The sequence below is a fragment of the Pan paniscus genome, chromosome 8, assembly GCF_029289425.2.
Source record: "Pan paniscus chromosome 8, NHGRI_mPanPan1-v2.0_pri, whole genome shotgun sequence".
Lineage (NCBI taxonomy): Eukaryota > Metazoa > Chordata > Mammalia > Primates > Hominidae > Pan > Pan paniscus.
In genome coordinates this window covers 91347118-91371462 of record NC_073257.2, presented here as the reverse complement: position 1 = coordinate 91371462, position 24345 = coordinate 91347118, and the positions used below count along the sequence as shown (strand labels likewise).

The window sequence follows — 24345 nt, the reverse complement described above, 5'->3', positions numbered from 1 at the left end:
GCGTCCCCACACAGGGTGCAACGAGTCAGTTCTGATCCTGGCTCAGTCCCTCCCTAGCTGTGTGACCCTGGGCAAGGGACTCAACCTCTCTGAGCCTCAGTTTCCTCACCTGGGAAAGAAGCACCGGGGATCCCTGTTGCGGGCTGTTGTAAGTCAAGGGGCTCACCTATGTAAACTGATGGCAGATGACTATCCCCTCACTGTCCCAACCCAGTCCAGGTTGGAAACTTCCTGCTGGAAGTGGCTGGTCCCGCCTCTCTGCTTCCCCACCCCACAGTGTGGTTCTGTGTTGTGGGTCTGTTGACACCATCTTTTCCTAAGCATGTCCCTGCCAGGTCTGGGTCTGTGAGCTCCTTTGGGAGTACAGGGTTCCCTAAGTACGGATCACAGAGTCTAAACATAATAGCTACCCATGAGCTTACGTTGAAGGGGTGAATTTAGCTTATCCTGTGCACTGAGTTTCTGCCGTCATTATAATTATGTGCCTGTTTGAAAGGCAGACTGCTAATGTTTCCCCCAAGTAAGTCCTGTTTCCTGCAGAGACAATAGTGTCTCTTCATCCCAAACAGGTGAGACTGGGTCCTCTGGAATTCCCTACAGGAGTCCAGCCCCAGGCAGTGTTTCTCACCTGGCCAGCCTCAACAAGCCAGGAAGCTTTCCTAGGAATATAATGAAGCATCTGTTAATAACTCTTCAAGGAAAGCCATGGCCAGACTTCCCGAGCTCTGGGTTCTGTGTCTCTCTGGGCCCAGAACAGCACAGGCAGCCGGCAAGGAGGCTCTGCTTCCCTCCAGCCATCTGCCTGGCCACCGCCCTGTCCCCAGTGAGGGGAATTACCACCTTGCAGAGCTTCCACTGCAAAACACAAACACCTGGTTGCCTGGGCCGCACCTTGTCAGGGTGAGGAGATCCAGATGGTCCCTGGAGAGACAGCTGGGTTACCATGGAAACAGAATTGCTGCTGCTCCAGCCAGGAGAGCTGGATTCTAGATCTGTGGGACCCCAAGCTCAGTGGAGAGAGTGATTTGCATACAGTCACATAGCAAGTAGGTCTCAGAGCCTGGACTGTAAAGCAGGACTTCAAAATAATCAGAACTATTACATGCAGAGCCCTCATGAGATGGCAGTTTATGCTACATACTTGGTACCTATCATTTCATGAGAGGCTGGGAGATGAGGCCGGGGATACATATAGCATGGAAGCTGCAGAGCTAAACCAGGCCCACGTCAGCCTGATCTTGAAGCCCAAGCTCAGGTCCCTGTCCTAGGCTACCCCCAATTCTGGTTTCCAGCACTGGGCTCTACATAGCCTGAGACTAGCCCCATACCAGAAGCTAGCTGGCCCTGACTCAGGGAACACTGAAATGGTGGAGGCAAGGAGGGGCTAGGGGCCTGCAGGCAGAGACCCATTTCCAAGGCCTGAACCCTCACCTCCGAGCCCTTGCTCTGCCATGCATGCTGACCTGGGCAGCTCACAGGGGCAAGAGGGCAGGGGTCTGTTGGCCTGAGCCTTCCTCCCTGCCCCTGTGTGCCAGATGGGCCCTGGGAACAGGCAAGAGGCACATTCACAATGAGTCTGATCCCAGGGAAGGAGGAAGAGAAGAAGGCACAACCATGGAGGAGGAGAAGGAGCACCATATTTGGAGTTGGGGCAGGCCCAGGTCCACAACCCTCCTCCCCCAATCTCTTGATTCTTCCTTCTTCTCTTCAGACTCAAGGGCCCACACATCCATCCACTCAGAGCCATGTCTTCACTCATCCCTTGCCTTGTTATACAAAGGGTTGAGCTACTTTGGACAAGTGAATAAATCTCTTTGAGCGTCAGTTTCCTAATCTATAGAATGGGTTGGATTCTCACGAGGATCATAAAATACCCAGTTGCAATGCATGGCATGAAGCAGTAGCTCAATAAATGGTACTTTAAATGTTACTTTCTCTTCCTCCTACCAATCTTTGAATAATTTTGAGCTGGGCTGCTGGGAAGACTTGGCGAGACAGAAGCCCTCAAGGTTTCCCTCACCCAGGGCACAGACAGGATGGGAATGGTGAGACAGAGGCCTTCAAACATCCCTTGCCCAGGGCACAGACAGGGTGCTGTGGGCCCTGTCCAGCCTCCCTCTGACAGCTCTCTACTTTCCCCTTCTGCAGGGCTGCCTGCCTCCTGCACAGTGGCTCAGATTCTTTTTTGGGGAAAGGGGGGATGCATTCTTAGCCCCATGTAAACCTCTGCTGTCTTGGAGACCCCATTTACCCCACCTTAGTTAACAGGGTCCCACTCATCTCCACACCCTTGGAGGTGGTGTGACTGGCATTTACCTTGGCCCTACCTACACATAAGGGTTCCATATTTTTACAACACTAGGTTTTGTGCTACCTCCAGGTATGAGAGGCATTTCAGAGAGCATGAATGCCAACAGGCTGGAATAAAATTTCTCACGCATATACAGCATGTCCTATACACCTGGCCCTGTTCCAAGCACTGTATAGACCTTAACTCACTTAAAACCTATGATGTAGGCATTATTATAATCCCCTTTTGTCAAACAAGAGAACCATGGCACAAAGGAGTTAACTGACTCTTCCAAGGTCTCAGAACTGGTGATTAGGGGGCTGGGTGGGATTCACACCCAGACAGGCTACTCCAGAATCCATGCTTTTTAATGACCACCCTTCTCTATGAAACAGCTGAATGGCTTCTGGAAAAAATATCTGAAATTGGGGCTGACCCAGGCTCTCTGCTATTCATCATCCATGGGACCCTGAGTGTTGAACGAGCCCAAAGATGGGAGGGTGTTTAACCTACCAGCAAGGACAAATCATTGTCAAACACTTAAGGCCTCCACTTGCAAGCAGTTCAGGTGATCTTTGGCAGCTCTCAAATCATTACTGTGTCTTTCCCAAGACTTCATTTTAACCTGTTCATAGAAAGCAGGGGCAGCTGGTGGCTTTGGGGTTGAATGTTCTTGTTTGAATCACAATTTTGGCTCTTTTTGGCCAGAAAGCCCTGGTCAAATTATTTTATTTATCTAAACCTCAGTTTCCACATCTGTAAAATGGGGTAGATATGAGTACCTGGGATCACCATGTGGGATAAGTGAGTTCATGGATACTCAAGGCAGTGCCTGTTACAGAGAAAATGCAGAACTTAATGTCGGTTGCATCATGACTGAAAGGGGCTAGGAATCAGATCTTTTCCTAATCCAGATGCCCTTCCCTGACCTGTCCTGGCTCTGTATGTCTAAAGAGGCAAAACTGATGATAACCGTACCATCATTAATGCCTATCTGTCTGTCTAACCCAGAAGGTACATACTTTGGTATTTACAAGGTATTTACAAGGCTGTGGCTTGCAACACTTGGTTAAAATGTTCCACAACCAGCCTGCCCACCTTCTGCCGAGGCCCTGCTCCATTTCACTCTCACACCCTCGAATCCCCTGAAATCCCTCCTCTGGGGGCGAGAATGCTAAGCTCCATCTTAAAACCAAAGCTCTGGCTTCCTTAATCCTCTTACCTGGCTCTTTCCTCTACAGAATTAATTGCTGCCAATGGCTTTATTAACTCCTTGGGCAGCCATGGCATCCTCAGGGCAACCTGGGGCAGTGCTGGTGGGGGTTGTTTTGGCAGGACCTCTGTCCTGGGTGCACCTGTGGGTAGGGTGGCTACAGGCAGATGCAGGAAGGCTCGGGAAGGCAGGCATGGTGATACCTGTGGCCCTGCATCTCCAGAGAAGCTGTTCCAGCTCCTCGGGAGCACCACTGAGTCCCTGGTGACCTGCAGAGATGCAGGGATGGCCTGGCCAGAGCTCTGGTCCCACTTCTGCCCTTGCTGAGACCACCTCCCCACCCCTCAGAGCCTCCATTTTTCCCTTAAAATGGGAACAAGCTCATCTGGAGGAGTCATAGGGTTGGACATGTAAGGGAGGGTGAAGGGCTGTGTGGCCCTGCATGGTTACTGCCATCTCCCACCCACAGAATGGGAGCATTCACTTATTTCAAACCAGCAGAGAAGGGACTGCGTGTATTGCATGTGTATGTGTTTGTAGGCCCTGTGCTTAGCATGAGGTGGGCCTGGCACAAGAAGCTTATCATCCCTCGCCCTTAAAATTCCAGTTTAGTATTTTTTATTTTAAGAGGCACTCTCACACCCACGGCCTCATCATTCTTCCTGTAGCCGTGAAGGCAGAGAAATGGTGTAGATGGACAGACTGAGGATGAGATGGCTGCTGGGCAGGGCACAGCCTACCCCAGGCCCCAGAGCCTCCTTCAGAGCTGCACTTCTTAACTAGGGCACCCTCAAGTGTGGTCTAGGTGATATGGCCCCCCAGGTTGCTTAGGTAGTCACAGGTCCCAGTGGGAGAACCACTGCAACCTCAGCTGTCTTTCCATCATTGGGATGCTGTTGTTTCTAAGAAGAGAGGCTCAGTAGTTTGGTGCTCACTGGTCTTTAAGCCTTTCCTAAACCCCTTCACCCTTTACCTCCCCTTTTTTTTTAATTAAAAATTTTTTTTTGTAGAGATGTCTCACTATGATGCCCAGGCTGGTCTCAAACTCCTGGGCTCAAGTGATCCTCCCACCTCAGCCTCCCAAAATGCTAGGATTACAGGGGTGAGCCACTGCACCCGGCCATCACCTCCCTTTTTAACTAGCAGAGAACTGGCTCGCCCTCCATCATTGAGCAGTCACCTGTAGCTAAACTAGGAGACAAGGTATGGTTTCTACTGTCTTTATTTTGGCAGTTTCTGCATGTGGTAAGGGAGACTGATCTGCCATTTAAGGAAGCAATATAAAATTTCCTTTAAGAAATATTAAGAACTCAATCTTAATACAAGCGGTACTGAAATAAAGCAGAGATGATGAGGGTGTGATGCCAGTGACTGAGTCTGGAAAGCATCTTGTTGCAGGCACTGTGGGTGCTTCTTCTACACAGCCTCTGCTTACTGCATGCACTGGGACTCTGCCTGGGCGTTTTCTGCTAACTCGAGTGCCAAGGGTTCATCCACCTGCTCCCCGACCTCAAGCTGACCTTGCCCAATAATGGTGGAGAGATGGTGGAGAAATGCCTCCTCCTCCTCGCCTCTCAGGTGGGTAAGGGGCACACTCTAGCTGCCAGCACTCCCAGCAGGACTGAGCCCCAGGTGTCCACAGCAGGTTACCTGCTTCCTAACCACTCTTTTCACTGACTTCCTTCCCTTCCCCATCTCATTTCCTCCACTTCTCGATCAGTGCTTTCTGGGATCCTCCTGAAGGAACAACTTGCACTGGAATCCTCACCGCAGGCTCTGCCTGTGGGAACCCACACTCAGACACACATCATCTAGTTGCAATGCCTGCAGCAGCCTGGCCTTCCCCTACTACAGACCTCGTTAATGCCTACTCCTACTCACTGTGCGGATCCCCCATCCCAATCAGGTGGCCGTGGGGCGGCATAGGGGGTGGGCTGCTGAGGGCCCTGGTGACAGAAGCAGGCCCTTCTTAGGGTCCCATCCTCCAGGCTCCCCTCTCATTTTGGACAGGCCTGGAAAGCAGGTACCCACTGGCTCGGCCCAGGGTGTCCTTGTGTACACCCCTGCTCTGTAGGCAGGGGGGCCAGTGATGAGCTAATCCCCCAGATGAGAGGTCTGTCCCCTGGAGCTCTCGGGGAACCAGAGAGGGCTGCGCTAGGAAAACTGCTGACCCAGCCAGGAGCTGCCGGCTCTCCTTCTCACCCTGCCCCTGCCAACTCCAACCAAACTCTGAAGAAACCCATGACTGCTGCTGCTTCTGCTTAAAAACAGAAAGAAGAAAATGTGGGAAACAAAGAAAAGAGTCACCCTCCGGCCCCCTCCAGATAGAGCCATTACTTGTAAGTTGACATTTTGGTATATTCTCTTCTGGTGTCTGTGCCTAAATACATGTACGTTTTGTTTTTGCACCTGGCTGGGATCATACTAAGTCTAGCACTCTGTTATCCTTCTAGAAAGTTAATATTACATGTAAGCATTCCCACATAGTCATCATTCTTTGGAGACCTCGTTTTAATGGCCGTAGAAATAGCCTGGAAGTTGTTTCCACATCTGCCCTTTCTCATTCTGGGCATGGCAGAGCCCCTCCCCACTGCTCATTCCTGGAACCCCAGGGACCATCACAGCTGCCCCTCCCCCCAATTCCTTGGCCTGGGAACACTGTGTCCATAAACCATCCCTTTTCTCCAAGAGCACAGTGAGGCCACCGGATCTCAGGCCTCATCCCTCAGGGAGGTGGGGGAGGGGACGGAGGCCAGGGCCCCTGGCCCAGGCCAGGCCACCCACCAGTTCACCCAGGGTAATTCAGAGGGAGGTGGTTCCCTGTACTCCACATCTGACCATCCTGGAAATCAGACCTGCTTCCAGCACCAGAAGCCATGTGACCTGGGTCTGTGTCTTCCCGTTTCCTCCTCTATTAATGGGCATGCTGATAAGAGCACCAGTTGCCTTTCCCACGGCACTGAAACAGAGGGAGGTGAGCGCGTGAACAGGTTTCGTCCATTAAACAGATCTGACCATGAGTCAGTTCCGAGAGGGCCGGGTGATGAAATCCAGAGCCCCTTCTAGGGACACCTGACCGGGGCGGTGGAGACAGCCCAGCAGGAGGAAGGAAGCCAAACCCCTCCCCAACATCCCAGCTTTGCTGAGCTTGTATGTGGGGGTGGGGGCCGGTGTCCAGGAAGAAGTCTGTCCCGACCTTGAAAAGGTGCCCCAGCCTGCCAGGCGGCTGGCATTTCAAGGGCAAGGGCCTGCCTGCCTGCTGTCTCTGGGGCACCGGCAGCTGGTAACAAATCCCCTGCAATTTGCACCCACCAATCCTGCCTGCTCACTGGGCAGCCGCGAGCTGTTTTTCACGCAGAGCTGCGCACAGCTTTGTCTTAGAGAGACAGCTCTGGCAGGGTGTCCCTGAATAAGGCCATTTGTCCTCCCAGTAACGGGAAGGCGGCTCCATGTTCTGGGATGGGCAGAGGCAGAGAGGGGTGGAGAGCAGCCACAAGGGAGGCGTGAGGGGGAGATCGGAGTCAAGCCACCAAAAGAGACCAGGAATATCCCCACCACCACGGGGTCTGAGAGTCCACCATTCAGCCAGGTGAGAACAAGAGGGCTTGCTTTCAAAGACAGAAGTTGAAACAGTGGTTTATGACCTGGCTTAAGGTGTCCCGAGCAGAAGAGGTAGAAATGACTTGGCTGGCCTCTGACGCCTGTGCCTCTCCCAACAATCTGAAGGCTGGAGCACTCTCCAGGTCCCTTGGGGTCAGGGTCTTTCTCTGAGCCCTGGGGCTGCTGCACAAGTTGTTATAGAAGCTCCCTGGGATCGAGAGCTCCAGTGAAGTACCCAGCCTCTCCCAAGCACTCTCTCCATGGACCACAGGCCACAGACAGGGAGGGTGAGACAGGGACCCCTTTGCATTCCTGAATCTTTACCTCCCAGGCTGGCCAGGGGCCCAGGGCATGTCTCAGCCCCCCTCTTGTGATCTGCTGACATTTCCCATGGCTGTCAGTTCCTCTGGGGACTGTCAAAACATCAGGGAAACCAGGCTGAGGAGATGTTTGTGGACAAAAAGTAAGCGATCCACTCTGCATGGGACCCAGGACTCGGGCTGCTGCGTTGAGATGGGAGGGTGTCCTTGAACAGAGGTCAGAAACACTCATGTCCACAGGGCTGGTTTCCAACGGTGGGGAAGGCCATGGGTGTGAGACAACAGAGAGGGATGGGGAGGGCACAGCGCCTGTCCCAGAGGTTAGCCACCACCACCCAGTCAGTCCCAGTCAGCTGTGAGGACGCGGGTCCAAGATTCCCACTCAAAGGAAGCCAGGCATTTGACTCTGTTGTACAAATTTCCTAAACAGTGAATGCTGGCAACTTGTATGCATTAAAAAAAAAACACTGAGTGGTCCAATCTCAGGTGTCTGTGGGCCACATCTGGCCCATGAGCAGCCAGTCTGTGTTTTCTGATTGACAGCCACCAGCCACTCATCCCTAAGGAAAGCTGGCCTCTTCCTCAGTGGTGGCAGTTCTTCCAGTTCTCACCACTCTCCTGAGTTCTGACGACCTGTCTCAGGACATCCTGCGGAAGCTCCAAGGCCTCCTGGACCTGCTGCTCTCTCTGCGTTTTGACTTTGCCAATAGCATGAGGGTGGGAGCCCACAGCTGTGAGGCCAGCCTCAGGGAGACAGGAAGGGCGCGAGAAGGCAGCAGGCATTTGGGCTCTCTTCTGGACTCTGGCTCTGCCTCGCTAGGACTTGGGGTGGGTCCTCCCCTCTCTGGGCCCTGGGCTCCAGCATTCCCTATTCGATTATTTCAACAGTGACTGGCTGCTCACGGGTCAGCTGAGGCCATATGGCTTTCTTCAAGCATGGACAGGAGCTGAGACAGGCAGAAGGCTCTTGGGGACCTCAACATGGCGACTGCCTGGTGCTTGGTGCCCACGTTGCCAGCAGGCGTGGGACTGCTCGGTGATGAGGAGGCTGACATTTCAGTGCTGCCCGCCAAGTCCCCTCAGGCTGGCATGGAAGGTGGGGGTGGGGCAATGCTAAGGCCCGGCCTGGGGAGAATCAAGGGAGCATCAGGATGCCGGGCCAGGCAGGTGACCTTCTGTACTGAGGAGGGAGGGGGCCTGGTGAGGAGGAGGATCCCGCCCGCGCACGTGCGCTCTGAGGCTAAAGGCTGCGCCAGAACAAAGAGCTGGGGGCTGGGCGTCCAGGGCCGCGTGGAGCCGCCTGCCTGGCGGCTGCTGCAGTGACTGCCTGTGCTCGCCTCCTGCGCACTCTCCCAGGACACACACACGCACACACACACACGCATGCATGCACACACATGCACACACGTGCTCCTGCACCACGGCCGGCTCACCGCCAGCTCTCCTGACAAAGCCCCGCTCCAAGCTCACTCACTGCATGATCTCATCCTGGCCCTCCTTGGCTGGCCTGGCCTTCTGACAAGGGAGACAGACGGGGGATGCAGCGCCAGGGCGACACACACAGGCATGCACCCACGCACAGATAACATGCATGCAGACACAGATAGGCATGTACATATACACAGCCATGCACAAACACCATGCAGATACACACATGTACACAACCATGCACACACAGACACGCACACAGGTACATATACGTCATAGACATACACACACCATGGACACAGCCATGTACATGTACACAGCCACACACAGCATGCACAGATACACACATGTGCACAGCCATGCAGACATACACAGAGACATGCACATGTACACAGGCACACACCCACATACAAAGCCACATACTCTCCCCAACACAAACATACACAGCCTCACACACACCATACACACAGACGTACAGAGGGAGAAAGTCTGAGACCCAGAGAAACCCAGGAAGGCAGAGAAAGCCACGGGAAGCTAGAGATGGACAGGGGCCGCTGCACAGAGACAGACCTACAGACACCCAAGACCAAAGAAAGAAAGGAGCAGGGAGCCCTGGGAGGGCAGAACTGCACAGGCACGTCAGACAAGTGTGGAAAGGCAGGAGGGTGGACAGGTGGCCCAGACTGGCTGAAGGGGCTTGGGGGCTGGAGCGAGCTCTGGAACTGCAGAGGCCTCCCTGGAAGTGGGCTGGGCAGGTGGGAGTGGCCATCCCCACACAGGCACACTGGGGCTGTGCCCAGGGGTAGGGACACTGCAGGTCACCCACACCCACAGAGCCGAGGCGAGACAGGACAGTGGGAAACAGGCTTGCTGCCACAGAAAGGGCCTTAGAGAGGCTGGGAACCACATCAGCTAAGAGACAGACACATGGAAGCAGAGGAGGAAGGCTGGAGGGTCATATTTACTTGGCCCCCAGTGTGCGTCAGGTATTAGCTGGGCCCCTTTCTCACTTCCATGATTAGGGGGTCCCACTGCATCCTCACAGGCAGCCCATGAGGTGGGCAAATCAGCTCTCTTCACAGACGAGGCCACAGCCTGAAGAGGTGGCCAAGAGGAGGCCTGGTGCCGGTGCCATGTCTGGGACTTGGGGTCCCAGCTCTGCTCCCCATGGCCTCCACCCCTCTTATGGCCCAGCCTGCTCCTGGCAGGTCCTTCACCCCTCAAATAAAACCACCAGGTAGAGGCTTCCCCCTCAGACTGGCCCCCTTTCCTTTCCAGAAGATGGGGCAAGCAGGGGGTGGCTGGGATCCCGAGAGCCCATATATCTGGATGGGTGGCCTTGAAAGGTAGTTAGTCATGGCTGTGGGCACTGACAAGGGTTTGACTCCTAATAAGGAAATCTGAGGATGGCCAAGCCACAGGCACTGCTGTGCCTCAGTGTTCTCAGCTGCAGAATGGGTACACTGAGAATTCATCCCTGGGAGCCTGCGTAGTGTCAGAGTGTCACGTGAGTTCACAGACACAATGCATGGGAAAGGGCTTTCTAAATTACAAAGGCTGTGTTCAAGCAGGGGTGCAGATGGAGGAAAGAACAAATCCCTGTTTCAAGCGAAGAGGTGATGCTGGGAATGCCACTCAGAGGCCTTGCTGGAGACCCCTGAGCAGCATGAAGGGCTCTTTCCAAAGGAAATGGAGGGCTGCCCAGGCCTGGTGTGATGGGGCAGGCAGAGCCCTGGGCCTACAGCCAGGAGGCTAGTTCAGGTTCCAGCCTATTATGAGTTGGGTGACCTCAGGGAAGTCATAGGACCTCTCTGAGCTTTCATTTTTTCATCCATAAATGTAGATAGTATTCTGTGTCTCACAAAGCTTGGCACCACCACAAAACATATGAGAACACCCAGCACGTGCCAGCAGGGCAGGGGTTTCAGTGACCCTTTGTGGAGGGACTGCACAGAGACCTGAGTCTCTCCTGCTCCTCTGGGGAGGCACTGGGCTCCTGGGACAGCCCATTCTCCAGGTCTCCTTCTCCCTCTGTGGCATAGTTTTGCCTCTTAAATATCCCTCTGTCTCCATTCCACTCTTGTCTTCCTGATCAAGCCACCATCATCCTCACCCCGACCTCCCAGTGATCTGTCAACTGGCCACCTACATCCAGGCGGGCCTCCACATCCCCCCACCCCCCGTGCAATCTGTTCTTTTATAGCCCGAGCTGTCATCACAAAATGAGCATTTAGCCATGTTCCCATTACTCTCAGGACAAAGACTGTGACCTCCAAGATAGGCCCTGAATGTTTCCGCTGCTGCTGACCTCTCCAGCCTCGCCTTTGCCATGTACCCCCTGCCTCTGGGCTCCAGAATCACTGCCTTTCTCTTAGTTCCGACAAAAAGCCGTGCATGCTCCCCTTCTACCTCAACACCTTTGCACAGGCTGTCCCCTTAACTGCAAAGACGCTCTTTCTCTTTTTCTTCACTTACTCAACCTTCAGGTCTCAGGGGAGACTGCTGCAACCCCAGAGTGGTCTGCCCTCAACAACACCCCCTTGCCATCCTTCACTTTTCCTTCAAGGCACTTATCACAGCTTGAGCTTACACAGACACACACACACACACACACACCCCTCTAATTATTTGATCAATGTTTTCCTCTCCCTCTAGACTAGGGGTCAAGAAGTATAGTTAATCACTAGGTTTTTTTGTTGTTGTTTCTTGGTTGTTGTTGTTGTTTTGAGACAGGGTCTTACTCTATCACCCAGGCTGGAATGCAGTGGCTCGATCTTGACTCACTGCAACCTCCACCTCCCAGGCTCAAGTGATCCTCCCACCCCAGCCTCCCAAGCAGCTGGGACCACAGGCGTGCACCACCGCACCCAGCTAATTTTTGTATTTTTTTGTAGATATGGGGTTTCGCCATGTTACCCAGGCTGGTCTCGAACTACTGAACTCAAGTGATCCACCTGCCTGAGCCTCCCAAAGTGCTGGGATTACAGGTGTGAGCCACTGCACACAGCACTTGTTTTCATAAATAAAGTTTTCGTGGAACCAGCCAACCCCACTCCTCTATGTACTATCTATGGCAGCTTTCACAGAACCCCCAAAAGCCCCTGTCTGGCCCTTGATGGAAAAAAGCTTGGTGGCCCCTGCTCTGGACTGTAAGTTTCTTAAGGCAGGACCCTTTCTGTTTAGTTGCCCTTGCAAATTCAGCCCTTGCCGGGTGCCTGCACAGAACGGGCACTTAAGAGGTATGTGTCTTTGATAAGTCATTTCTACCCTGTCAACATTGTATTGACTTAAGTCATTATTAAAACTGCACACTCCATCAGGAATAGATGTCCCTTGTGAGATTCCAAGACCATTTTCTAGCAAGCAGTTCAATACGATAGCAATATCCCAATGCAGGCGGGCATGTCCAGGGTCTCAGAGTAGCTACTGGCTAATGAGGCCGCCACACATCTATGTGTGCAGCGCCATCCGTGTGTGCAGACTGGAAACATACATGGAAAGAGGCGCAAACTCACACGCAAGAGATTATAAATTGAGCAGATTTATGGAAACACATCGTGAGATGTCCTTACAACGTTTTCATGAAGGCTGTGTCTATATACACTCCAAAGAACTGACTGATGAATTCAGTGAAAACGTCCATTTTATTGTTATACAAAGGAAATAACTGTTTCTTTTTTTCTTTTTCAACTGCTTGTCCTGACTCCATAAGGAATGTTAACAATATCCAGACACGGTGCTAGGTACTTTATGTATTTCTTTCTTTGTTTCTTTTTTCTTTTTTTTTTTGAGACGGAGTCTCCCTCTGTCACCCAGGCTGGAGTGCAGTGGCGCGATCTCGGTTCACTGCAAGCCCCGCCTCCTGGGTTCATGCCATTCTCCTGCCTCAACCTCCTGAGTAGCTGGGACTACAGGCGCCCGCCACCACACCCGGCTAATCTTTTTTGTATTTTTAGTAGAGACGGGGTTTCACCGTGTTAGCCAGGATGGTCTCGATCTCCTGACCTCGTGATCTGCTCACCTCGGCCTCCCAAAGTGCTGGGATTACAGGCGTGAGCCACCGCACCCGGCCTGCACTTTATGTATTTCTAGCACTTACAATGACCCCTGAAGTCAGGAGTCTCCTTACCATTCCCGCCTTCCCAGAAAGATCAGCTGAGGCTCAGAGACCACACACTTAGCAAGTGACAGGTCTGTCCGGCTTAAAGCTAGCAGGGCGCCTGTGGCCTAAGCCAGGTTATGAGGATGGTGGGAAATGTAAAATAAAACTGTATCTTTAAAGTGCTCAAAGCCCTCCCAGACAGAATGCTGCTTGGCACTCTCCATGGCCCCTGCTTACTGCAAGGTCAGGAGACCGCAGGTGATGACAAAGTTGCAATACGGAACCCTGAGTGTACTGATTCATTTTGTTTCGACTTTTGTGTTTCATTTTAAACAATTTTTGGGGAATGAATGAACGTAGTGGAGTATAAAGGTTAAGAATGCTGACTCTGAAGTACAGGCCTAGGCTTAAATCCCTGCTCTGCTGCCTTCCAGCTGTGTGGCCTTGGGAAATCTCCTCTGTGTTTGTGAGCCTCAGTTTCCTCATGTGTAAAATGGGGAGCTCACAGTGCTTATGCCAAGGGGTCACCGTGGTGATGGAGTGAGCTGATGCTGGTCCTGCCTGTAGCACAGTGCCTACACCAAGGGGTCACCGTGGTGATGGAGTGAGCTGATGCTGGTCCTGCCTGTAGCACAGTGCCTACTGCTGGGTTTGGTGTGCCTCGGGAGCCTCTCTGGCCCTGCAGTACCCCTGAGGCAAGGATACTCCCTGGGAGAGGCACGGGGACAGCCCCAACTGTGGGTCCCAGAGCCTGGTGGATGAGTTGCTCTTCCTCAGGGGTTCGCACTACACCTAGACACATGGAGGCACCAGAAGGCAGGGGCAGCAAACAGGCATGGTTTATAGTCAGTTCCCCTCCACACCTCCCAGTGACATCACGGAGTCCCCCACGGACACCTACCGGCAGACTTCGGGGTGAACTTGTCTCGGTTTGCAGCACACACAGCCAGCAGTCTGTAGCCGAGGTCCAGGTCAAAGCCTTGCTGGGCTGCCACCCGACTGACCACCTGAAAGCAAGAGGGGAGGAGGGCAGGTGAGTCACGGAGCCCAGAGCCAATGGATATGCCCATTTTGCAGGTGACGTGGGTGAGGTGGGCAAGCTAAGGCAGTGCCCCATCATCAGGCAGAGCCAGAAGTCCACTGTGCCTTCTTCAGTTGCTCAGCAAATACTGATGAACACCTCTTCCATGCCAGGCCCTGGGATCCTGGCCCCGTCCTTAGGGGTTTCCCAGGCTGACGATGGGTCCAACACCAAAGCCATAGGCCCCGCCGCTTCCAAGGGCTCAGATTCGACCACATTTTAGAAGTCGGCTGGGGATCCTGTACCACCATCCTTAGGGTGGGCCCTAAGGGTCTCTGCTCCATCTGTGTGGCTCTTCCATCTCCCTTCCATGCCCTGGGCCCTCAGGAACTCCCCCACCCCTCACTGAGCTCCTGCACCCACTGCTGGGGAGGGTTCACTGCCCTTCCTACTCCAGGGCTATCAGCATCACAGGGGGGCCTGTTACAAATGCAGACTCTTAGGCCCAGCCCTGCCCCTCCGAGTCAGCATGCATCTCATCTAAAGCAGTGATTTAGGCCAGGAGTGGTGGCTCACACCTATAATCCCAGCACTTTGGGAGGCTGAGGCGGGTGGATCACTTGAGGTCAAGAGTTCGAGAACAGCCTGGGCAACATGGTGAAACCCCGTCTCTCCTAAAAATACAAAAATTAGCCGAGTGTGTGGCGGGCGCCTGTAATCCCAGCAATTCTGGAGGCTGAGGCAGGAGAATCGCTTGGACCTGGGATGGGGAAGTTGCAGTGGGCCTAGATCGCACCACTGCACTCCAGCCTGGGCAGAACAGCAAGACTCCTTCTCAAAAAAAAAAAAAAAAAAGTGGTGATTTAGAACAAGCTGCTTCCCACAGGGCTTCAGGTCAGAGCTGCTTCATCGACTAAGGCTTCCGGGATGGGGCAGGCATTGTAATGCTGCTCCGTGCCAAGCACCCTGCAGCCCCCTCAACCTCAGCTAGAAACCGCAGGACTCCCACGCTCAGCCTGGGGTCTGTCTCTAGCCTTAAGCCCCAGCAAATGGGGGGCTTCCATAACAGCAATGGTGTGTTTGGAGCCTGAAGGTCCCACCCATCTCCTTATAAATCTCAGAAGTAGGGACTGGCGGGGTGAGAGGCGGCAGACTGGGAGGGCCATCGGTCCCCTGGGGGGCAGTGTGGGACGGGGCGCTCCAGGGGACCCTTGGGTGGCTTTGCAAGCTGTTGCCGCTCTGGCTTCACTCTGTCCCCACCCATTCCCAGGTGTCCCATGACTCCCAGATCTGCTTCCTCACATCCGCCTTCCTCATGAACAGCAGCAAAATTAGCTTTCTTTATTAAGAAGGAAGGACCTTGGAAAATGGAGTCATTTAGAAAGCAGCTGGGGTGGCTATGGCTGAGTAGGGAGAGCACCCAGATGTGGTAGGCCGGTACTTCTGAAAAAGGGGGGACTCTGCTGCCAAGCCCCCAGGAACCACCTGCTCCAGAGGCGCCTGGAGGGGCCTCAGACTGCCATGGGGTTTGGCCTGGCCCCTAGATCCAACAGAATCGTTCCCCATGCATGCCTTAAATCTCAGGAATTTGTGAAAGGGGCTCTGGGGCTAAAAGGGTGGGAACACCACTTACCTAGGCCAATTTAAAACAACACTGGAGACTCAGAGAAATGTCCCGTGCTAAATCAGGGAGGAGCCAATGGGTTCCCCTTCCCAGGATCACCAGTGACTCTTGGAATGGGACTGTGGCCCTCCCCGCGCCCCTCTGTGTAGGGCTAATGTTTGAGCCAGGTTGGGAGGAAAAAGGATGTTGTTAGGTTAGGATGTTTGCTCAGCGTCTCTGCCGCAAACAGAAGCCCCTGGCACAGAAGTCTTCCACACTCCTTAGGCCTCTTTCCCACGGGCTCTGTTTGCCCCTCTACATGTCCCAGTCTCTGGGACATCCTCACCATAAGTCTCACTGTCCACATAGAAAAACCAAGGTCCCTAACTCTTTATGGCCTGTTGAATATTTCAAGTCTGCAGGCAGACTCTCCTCCAGAGAGTGAGGAGGAAGATTCTGGGCTGGAGGGACCACTGCAGCTCATACATGGACTCTGGTGCCCTCCCTCTTTGTAGAACTTCAGGTGGATGCCTGTGAGCACAGAGCGGCCTGTTTCGACTGGTGCAGTAGTGAGGCTGCTGTCAATGGGAAACACTGATGCTTACAAGTGCTGCAGTGAAAATGCTGGCTCCCACGTACATAGGTGCTTTGTATGCAACAAAGTGCAAATTCTTCCAGCAGCTCCACGAGATAGGTATTATCATTATTATCTCTGATTTACAGATGAGGAAAGAGGTTGAACAACACCTCAAAGCTGGTCAGTGACAGAGACAGGATGTGATCCAGGCAGTCTAGCTGAAAACTCTGGGCTCTTTCCATGCTAAGACTTCTTTCTCAGTCCACAAAGGGTTAACGCCATAACTTCCAACCTGCACTGAGGACCCTCAGGCCCTGGGTTCAGGGCAGGAAGGCAAAAGTCCCCATGTTTGGCCAATACTGGCTAATCCTGTTGCTCTAGTTAAAAAGGAAAAAATACTAGCTAACTTGAGCTAGAGGGGCTTGGTGCTGTATGGCGGCTGTAAGGGCCAACCGGGTGGGTGCTGGAGCAGGGAGTCTCTGCTTGTCACCAAGTCTCCTGTGCCCCAGCATTCAGAAGGGTCACTGGCTCCAATAGCCTCCTTTCACTGATGAGGAAGTCAAGGCCCAGAGAGGGCAGGACCGTGCTCAAGGCCACAGAGCACAGGTATGGCAGAGTGAGCTGAATCAAATCCTGTAACCCTAGAGTGCCTCATGCATTCCTATCCCCTGGGTTCCTCTGGCCCAGCCTGAGGACCCCCAGAAAGTTCTGTGAGGCAAGGTCTGACTGACAGTGGTGGGAGCATGGGCTCAGCTGTGCAGCTTGTTTTTCAGAGAGGCCCATTCTCACCCCAGTGGTCATGATGCTCTCTGTGAAGGTCCTATAGGGTGCAAGGCCCCCTCCCCATAAAGGCCAGTGTGAGTGGCTGGGGCGCTGTGACCCTCTGTTGGCTGTCCAGGTACTGCTGCTTGACCCACGGTGGCGGGGTGGGGGTGGCAGGGGGGAAGCACTCCTGAGGCTGCCCTGTCATCCTGGCTGCCAGACACCTAGACCCCTAGAGCCAGGGGACCTCACAGGTCAGGGAACCCAGCCTCACACCACAGACAGGGAAACTAAAGTCCAGACACAAGACGGAGAACTTGACTGGGTATGGTGGCTCACACCTGTTATCCCAGCACTTTGGGAGGCTGAGGCAGGATAGCTTACAACCAAGAGTTCAAGACCAGCCTGGCAAACATAGCAAGATCTCATCTGTACACAAATTTTTTTTTCTTTTTTTTTTTTTTTTGAGACAGAGTCCCGCTCTGTTGCCCAGGCTGCAGTGCAATGGCACGATTTCAGCTCAGTGCAACCTCCGCCTCCTGAGTTCAAGGAATTCTCCTACCTCAGCTATCCGAGTAGCTGGGATTACAGGCGTGTGCCACCACGTCCAGCTAATTTTCTTTTGTACTTTTAGTAGAGACAGGGTTTCACCATGTTGGCTAGGCTGGTCTTTAACTCCTGACCTCAGGTGTGCTTGGGATTATAGGCATGAGCCACCATGCCCAGCCCCATCTGTGCAAAAAATTTTTTAATCTGGTGTGATGGTGTAGGCCAGTGGTACCTAGGTACTTAGGAGGCTGAGGTGGGAGGATCATTTGAACCCAGGAGTTTGAGACCATCCTGGGCAACATAGCAAGGCCCCACCTTTAAGAAAAAATTTTAAAAAAATTTTAAAAATTGGCCTGGCATGGTGGCAGGTGCCTGTAGTCCCAGTTACCCAGGAGGCTGAGGCAGGAGGATCGCTTAAGCCCAGGAGGTCAAGGCTGGAGTGAGCAATGATCGTGCCACTGCATTCCAGCCTGGACGACAGAGCAAGACACTGTCTCTAAAATTTAAAAAAAATTAAAAAAAAAAAGAAGACGACGGGTGACTTGCTTAAGGTCACGTGGTGAATTACATTAGTCCCACAAAGCAACTGAGTTGTCTTGAAAAGCGTCCAGCCTGCTGGTCACAAAACAGGAGGACAGGCTGTCTGGGGAATGCTGGAGAAGGGGTCTCCATTACTGGCAGGGGGCGGGACCCGAAAGGTCTTTCTGACTCTGACCTCCTCTGAAGCTGCAGGGCGTCCTCATTGGGGAGATGAAGGAGAGGCTTGCTGATGTGAAACCCGGTTCCCTCCTGGACCTGCTCTCCCACTGTCTCCTCTGTCTTCTGCCATTCCCTAAGCCCACGGAAGGGAGAGGGCGCCCAGAGGGGCTGCTCTGCCTGACTACTGGAGGAGGAAGGGCCTGCTTCTGATGAGGAAGTGGTGGCCCGGGGCTTGTGCCGGCCCCTGGGGCAGGGCCTGGGGGTCCTGTGCTTCCGCATCCTTAAGTCTCAAGATGTGAAGCAGACGGGATGGCAGGGCCAGGTCTGGGGTCACTTTAATTGTGCCTGAGCTGCTTAGAAGTGAGTATGACAGAAATGTGTCCATTTGCTGCTCGGGGCTAAGTGATTTTTAATTTATATCCTCAAAGTAAGCCAGATCCAGAGGAATTTGGAGTTTGCTTCCAGAGGTCACCCCGGGGATTGCAGCAACCTGGAGGGCTCAGGCTGACACCTGGATAGGGAGGGTGTGTGTGCGTTTGTGTGGGGAGGGGACAGCTGTCTTGCCCCACCTAGGTCCCTTGGGACCTACCTCCCACATTCCGTTCTTCTCCATGCAGGGCTGGGGCTGAGGATGCCTGGGGAACGGGGGCACTGGCAACAGGGCCCAGAGGCTCCCACGGAGTCTGTGGGACCAGCCTGGGACTAGGGTAAGCTGCTCCTGCTCCCAGTGGCCTTGTTTGTAAAATGGGAGTGGTGACTCCCTGCCCACCTCAAAGGGTCTTTATAAGGATCCAAAGAGACAGTGGCTAGGGAAAATACCCTGAGCACTGAAGCGTCGTTTATGACAATCCCCACTACCCCCCACCAAGCCCCTTCAAGCTGCTGGCTCTACTGAGCTCTAAGGGAAGCTAGACTCAGGTCTCTGCAGCTGTGGCCAGGCTGCAGGAGTGGGGGCCATTCCACTAGGTACATGCCTTACACTGGAGGCAGGGAGCAGAGGCCCAGGAGAGTGGGCACTGTCTACGCAGCCTCTCCTGCCATGGATTCCTCTCTGTCCAGCCAGATCTCATGAGGCCCTCTCTGGGCTCCCTCCTCCAGGAAGCCCTCCATGATCCCTCCATCCTGCCCTCAAAAGATGCTCCCTTCAGAGCTCCTGCCCCTATACAAATCATAGCCCATCACTCTCCTGCTGACAACCCTTCAAGGGCTCCCCATTGCCCTCCAAATAATGCCCAGACTTTCACTTGGCCTGTGGGCCCTGTGTTAGCTGCTTTACACCTCCTTCCTCTGCCTCATCTCACATGCTTCTCCCTTCCCTGGGCTCCAGCCACCTGAGCCTTCTTTCTGTTCATGAACACAGCAAGCCTCAGGGCCTTTGCATTAGCAGTTCCCTCTGCCTGGAGCACCCTGCTCTCTCATCCTCCCAAGGAGGTCAACTCCTCAGGAGACACTTCCTGCCCTGTGCCCTTGCCCCTTCTCCCAGAGCTCTGGCATATGTCCCTGTTTGCTCCTTTGTGGGTTCAATGTCAGGCTCCCCCTGGCAGGCCAGCCCCTTGACAATGGTCCCTCTGGGGCCCAGCACAGGGCCTGGCCCCCAACAAGAGCCCAGTGAATGTTCATGAATGAACGCATGGACAAGAGGACTGAGGCAGAGCCAGTTCCTGGTCCATCCAGGCCGGTGAGGGCCACTCTCTGATTCAGTCTCAAGTCCCCACATCCTAGATAGACAGGGTCAGGCTCCGGGCAATGTGCTGGAGACTGTGGCAGCCTGGCTGGACACACGTCACACAAGGTTCCCACCTCCTCCATCCTCTGCTGGGGTGGAAGTGAGGGAGCCTCTGGCAACATCTGTCCCTTCCCACATGGCTTAGCCTGGAACCAGATCCCCACAAAGAGGATTAGGGGGCTGGGGGGGCGGAGGGAGAAGGGGAGCCCATGGGCTGAAGGATGAGGAAGACTGGGCAGTGCAGGTGGCTGCTCGATTTGGCCTGGTGGCCTGAGGGAGCCAGATGGTGCTGGCTTCTGACAAGCTGAGCAGCCCCAGGAGGGTCCGGGCTGCATCCCTGTCTGGCATCCCTAGTGGCCAAGGGCATCCCTTCTGAAGACAGGCAGGCCTCGGCTGTAATCCCAGGCCCACCTCTAAGGCTGTGCGCCCCTGGGAAGTCAGTTACAAGTCTCAGTTTCCTCCTCTGTAAAATGTGGGGGAGGGTTGCAGGCCAGGCTCACTGAGGGGATTTGGTGGGATGGTGTATTCTGTGGGCCGGCTCCCCGCCAGTCACAGAACAGATACTTTGTCACGATAGCCATGTTGCCGCTATTTCTTCCTCTCCAGGCCAAGGCCATGTGGGCCTTTTGTCTCCTTCCAGCTTTTCAGGAAGCCTGGTGCCCGTGGGCCATGCCCGCTGTTCCCGCCCGGCCAGACATCCTCCTGGTCCCTCCTCTCCCAGCCTCAGGATAGGCGGGCTCCCCTACCATCTGTTTACCCACATTCCTTTCAAAGTGGACTCAGGGCCTTCTGAGCAGCTGCCCTCCCTGGTCATCACACATATGGACACAGGCCACATGGCTGGGGACATTCCCAAGCTTCGAGTGACTTCCATGGGGCCCTGTTGGCTGGCAAGCTCCTTAGCCTGGCCGATCATACCACAAACTCTGGACCTGGCCTCTGCCCAGCTTGCAGCCTCGACCCTTCCTGTTCTCTGGGTTCCATCGGGTGTGTGGCCTTTTGCAGATGCTGTTCCATGTGCCCCAAGCACTCCTGCCCCCTCTGCTGCTTGTGCCCCGAGCACTCCTGCCCCCTCTGCTGCTTGTGCCCCGAGCACTCCTGCCCCTCTGCTGCTTTGCAGACTCCTGCCCATGGAGGGTAGCTCCTTTCCTCAGTTTTATGCACCCTGCCCCGCCACCCAGCCAGTTCAGGATTCCCTTCCCTGTGCTGCCTTCACTGTGGACATGATTTTCTCAGTCACTTCTTTACACATCTGCCTCCTCCGCTACAGAGGAAACCAGGCTCGGTGAAGCCTTATTCATCTTCAGTTTCCCCAGACTTAGCAGAGGGATCATACATGATCAATGAGAGATCAATGCTCATTTGGTTAGACGGATGGATGTAAGAGGGGCTCAATCAATGCTTACCTGAATGGATGGATGATGACAAAAGAAGCTCCATACATGTTTGCTAAGTGAATGAATGAATGAATGACTGGATAAAAAATGGCTGAAAACCCTTTGAGAGTTTCTCTACTGTGCTTATGATGGAACAGTGACCTGCAAAGTGAGCACTGCGTCTTTCTCATCAAGTGTGGGAACCCACACAATCCCTAGGGACTGTGCCTCCTCATCAACTCCAGGTCCCCTGGGGGTGTGCACGTGGGGGACACACCAAATAGGGCCATCCCCCAACACCAGTGTCTTCCCAGCTCTCTCACTGGTGTCACCTCCCAATGTCTGACAACCTCTCTGAAACCTGGACAGGCACGCTAGCACTCGGCTGACCTTCCTGGGCAGGAATGCAGGCGGACGGGGTGCAGACTCACCGTCAAACAGCCCATCAGGCTCTGCTCAAAGGGCCGCTGGAAGGCCCGTGGGTCTCCACACCAGTCCAGCAGCTCCGTGGCGGCATTGTGGAAGTTGGCAGGATTCTGTAAGTGCTGTGGGAAAGGAAAAGGAGGCGGCTGAGGCTCCAAGAGTGAGGGTAGCACAGGCAGCGTGTGGGGGTCTGGGGTGGGAAGAACCCAGCCTCACTGGGGAGGAGGTTCACGGAAAGGGGTAAAGGGGTAGCTGGGATCAGTAAGTTTCCTCATGCTCGATTTCACACCCTGTGCTCGGCATGCCTGCTCCCACCCCACCCCCACCCCCACCTCCACTCCACCTCCCCGCTCCACCTCCACTCCACCCCCACCACCTCCACCCCCACCCTCACCTCCACCTCTACCCCCATCCCCACCCCAGTGGATTAGTAGCCCCATTGCAAAGACAGGAAAACCAAGGTCTAGAGAAGGCTGATGACTAATAGCAGAGTGCTTTCTGGATGCTGGGGGGGGGGTGGCGGAAGGTGATCCCTGCAGGGTTCCGGGAGTTCTCCCTCCCTGATCCAGGACAGGCTGGCCCTGGAGATTCCTTCCTGACTGCCCAGCCACCGCCATCAAAGCCCAGGACTGGGCTCCCACCAGCTCTGGCTTTGGAGCCTGCTCTGCCCTAGCCACATAAGGTGATGGGTTGGGGGAGGCCACAGCCAGCTGGGAGGGTGAAGGAAGCACACGTGCCTGTACTGTCCTCACACTAGGGGCTGCTGTGTGTGACGTACTGGGCCCGCCTGGATCCGCTCAGAGGCTGCTGGCATGGTTGGGGAAGTCAGCCTGAGCTCAGGCCCCTGCCAGGCAGAGTCTGAGTCGATGGAGACTGAATTCTGGTGCCAGGGTGCTGGGCCTCCTGGTTCTGCTTCAGGCCCAGGCTGCAGGGCTGGTGGGGTGGGTGAGGTGCAAAGCAAAGGGGTGGTTCCCATGCCCCCCTTCACTCTTATCCATCTCCCCAGGCCCTCTGAGTTGGGTACTGAGTCCAGGAGACAAAAGATGTGGCTAGAAGCAAGGAGCAGATTAGGGGCAAAGGTGAGATTCTGGGATGGGGCTCTGGCCCAATTTGGCTGTAACTGACTGTGTCCTCCTGAAGGACCCCTGGAGGGTGTCCACAGCACAGGAATGTGAACCACTGCAGAGATGATGGCACCTCCTGAGGTCCCATTGCCTTGGTACTGGGAGAAACAACAGAACAGGAGCCACCCAGGGCAGTCCCTCCATTCGACCTGCAGCATGAGCCTGCCCCAGCGCCAGGGCAGGGAGGGGCCTAGGAGCCGCAGGGCCCAGAATTGGCAGGGGAGCTACGGGAGTCCACACTCTGCCTTCACCCACTTTCAGCCACTGACGTAGGATGGTCCCCTCAGCTCCCTGAGCCTCAGTAGCCTCATCTGTAAAATGGGGATATGACAGAACATGACTTGGTGGTGGGGTTTTATTTCTTTTGCTTAAGGTTCCGTGACTGTTGCTACAATGTAGTTCATGCAAGGCAAGATATTTAAAAATGGGTGGAGGAAAGTGAAATGAAGGAGAATGTCCTCCTTCCATGGAAGTAAAGGGAGAGAAAGAGATGTAGGAGAGAAAGAGGGCAGGCAAGCAGCAACAAAGCCCTCCGTCACGGGGCCGCAGTGAGGCTTAAACAAGATGAGGCTTATACAGCCCCTGGCAAAGTGCCTGGCGCATGGGGTGCTCCCACGTGGGGCTGCCCTTGGCCCTGACTCTGTCTCCCAAAGGCTGTCCTGGAAGTACAGCTGCATGTGGCCGCTCTCAGCCCTGGCTCCTTCCGCAAAGGCAGTGCTCCCTGCATTTGAATTGTGTGAGACAGGAGTAATTTCAACATACAGAAACAAGCCCTTTGAGAGGGCAGCGGCGGGTCCTCACCTCTGCCTCCTGTGCCCTTTCTCTAAAGCATGCCACTCAGAGGCCACAGGTGGTATCTAGGCTGCACGTGGAAAGCCATGCAAATCAGCTGATTCCTGCCCACCAGCCACCCCTGCTAACCGAGTTGTTCTGTTTATTTCAGTGACCACCCCTGCTAACCGAGTTGTTCTGTTTATTTCAGTGATGTCACATCAAATTAGCAGAGGCAGGAGCCACTGCATGCTGCCTCAGAGCTGCCTGCCCCCAGCTGGTCACAGCACCCCACTTTGGGGCTCTGGGTGCAGGGGTAGCCTCTGAGGTCCGTCTCAGAGGCCCAGTCTGGTTCTGGCACCCGAGTGCCCAGCCTTCAGTATCTCACCAGCGTTCAGAGCTCACCCCAGACAGCTTGTGTGGCCTGTAGGCTGTGGGTACACCTCATTGCTGAAGAAAACATCAAGTGTCCCCTTTGCTGGCTTTTTTTTTTTGGACAGGGTCTCATTCTGTCACCCAGGCTGGGGTGTAGTGGTGCGATCATAGCTCACTGCAGCTTCAATCTCCTGGGCTCAAGTGATCCTCCCACTTCAGCTTCCCAAGTAGCTTGGATTACTGGTGTGCACCACCATGCCTGGCTACTTTTTGTTGTTGTTGTTAATTTTTAACAGAGACGACGTCTTGCTATGTTGCCCAGGCTGGTCTTAAACTCCTGAGCTCAAGCAGTCCTCCTACCACCGTCTCCCAAAGTGCTGGGAATA

At 54.3% G+C, this 24345-nt stretch overlaps 1 protein-coding gene across 8 annotated transcripts in view; it reads right to left on the bottom strand.

Annotated features, from left to right (window-relative positions):
- Window positions 1-24345, bottom strand: part of ZMIZ1 (zinc finger MIZ-type containing 1) — a 248024-nt gene that overhangs the window by 86554 nt on the left and 137125 nt on the right. For all 8 annotated transcript variants that reach the window (XM_034930952.3, XM_034930956.3, XM_034930955.4 and 5 more), the window contains 2 exons: window positions 21698-21811; window positions 13855-13960 (listed from right to left, as the gene is read on the bottom strand). In XM_034930952.3, the coding sequence (XP_034786843.1) occupies window positions 13855-13960; window positions 21698-21811 (220 nt within the window). The remainder of the gene's footprint in view (window positions 1-13854; window positions 13961-21697; window positions 21812-24345) is intronic.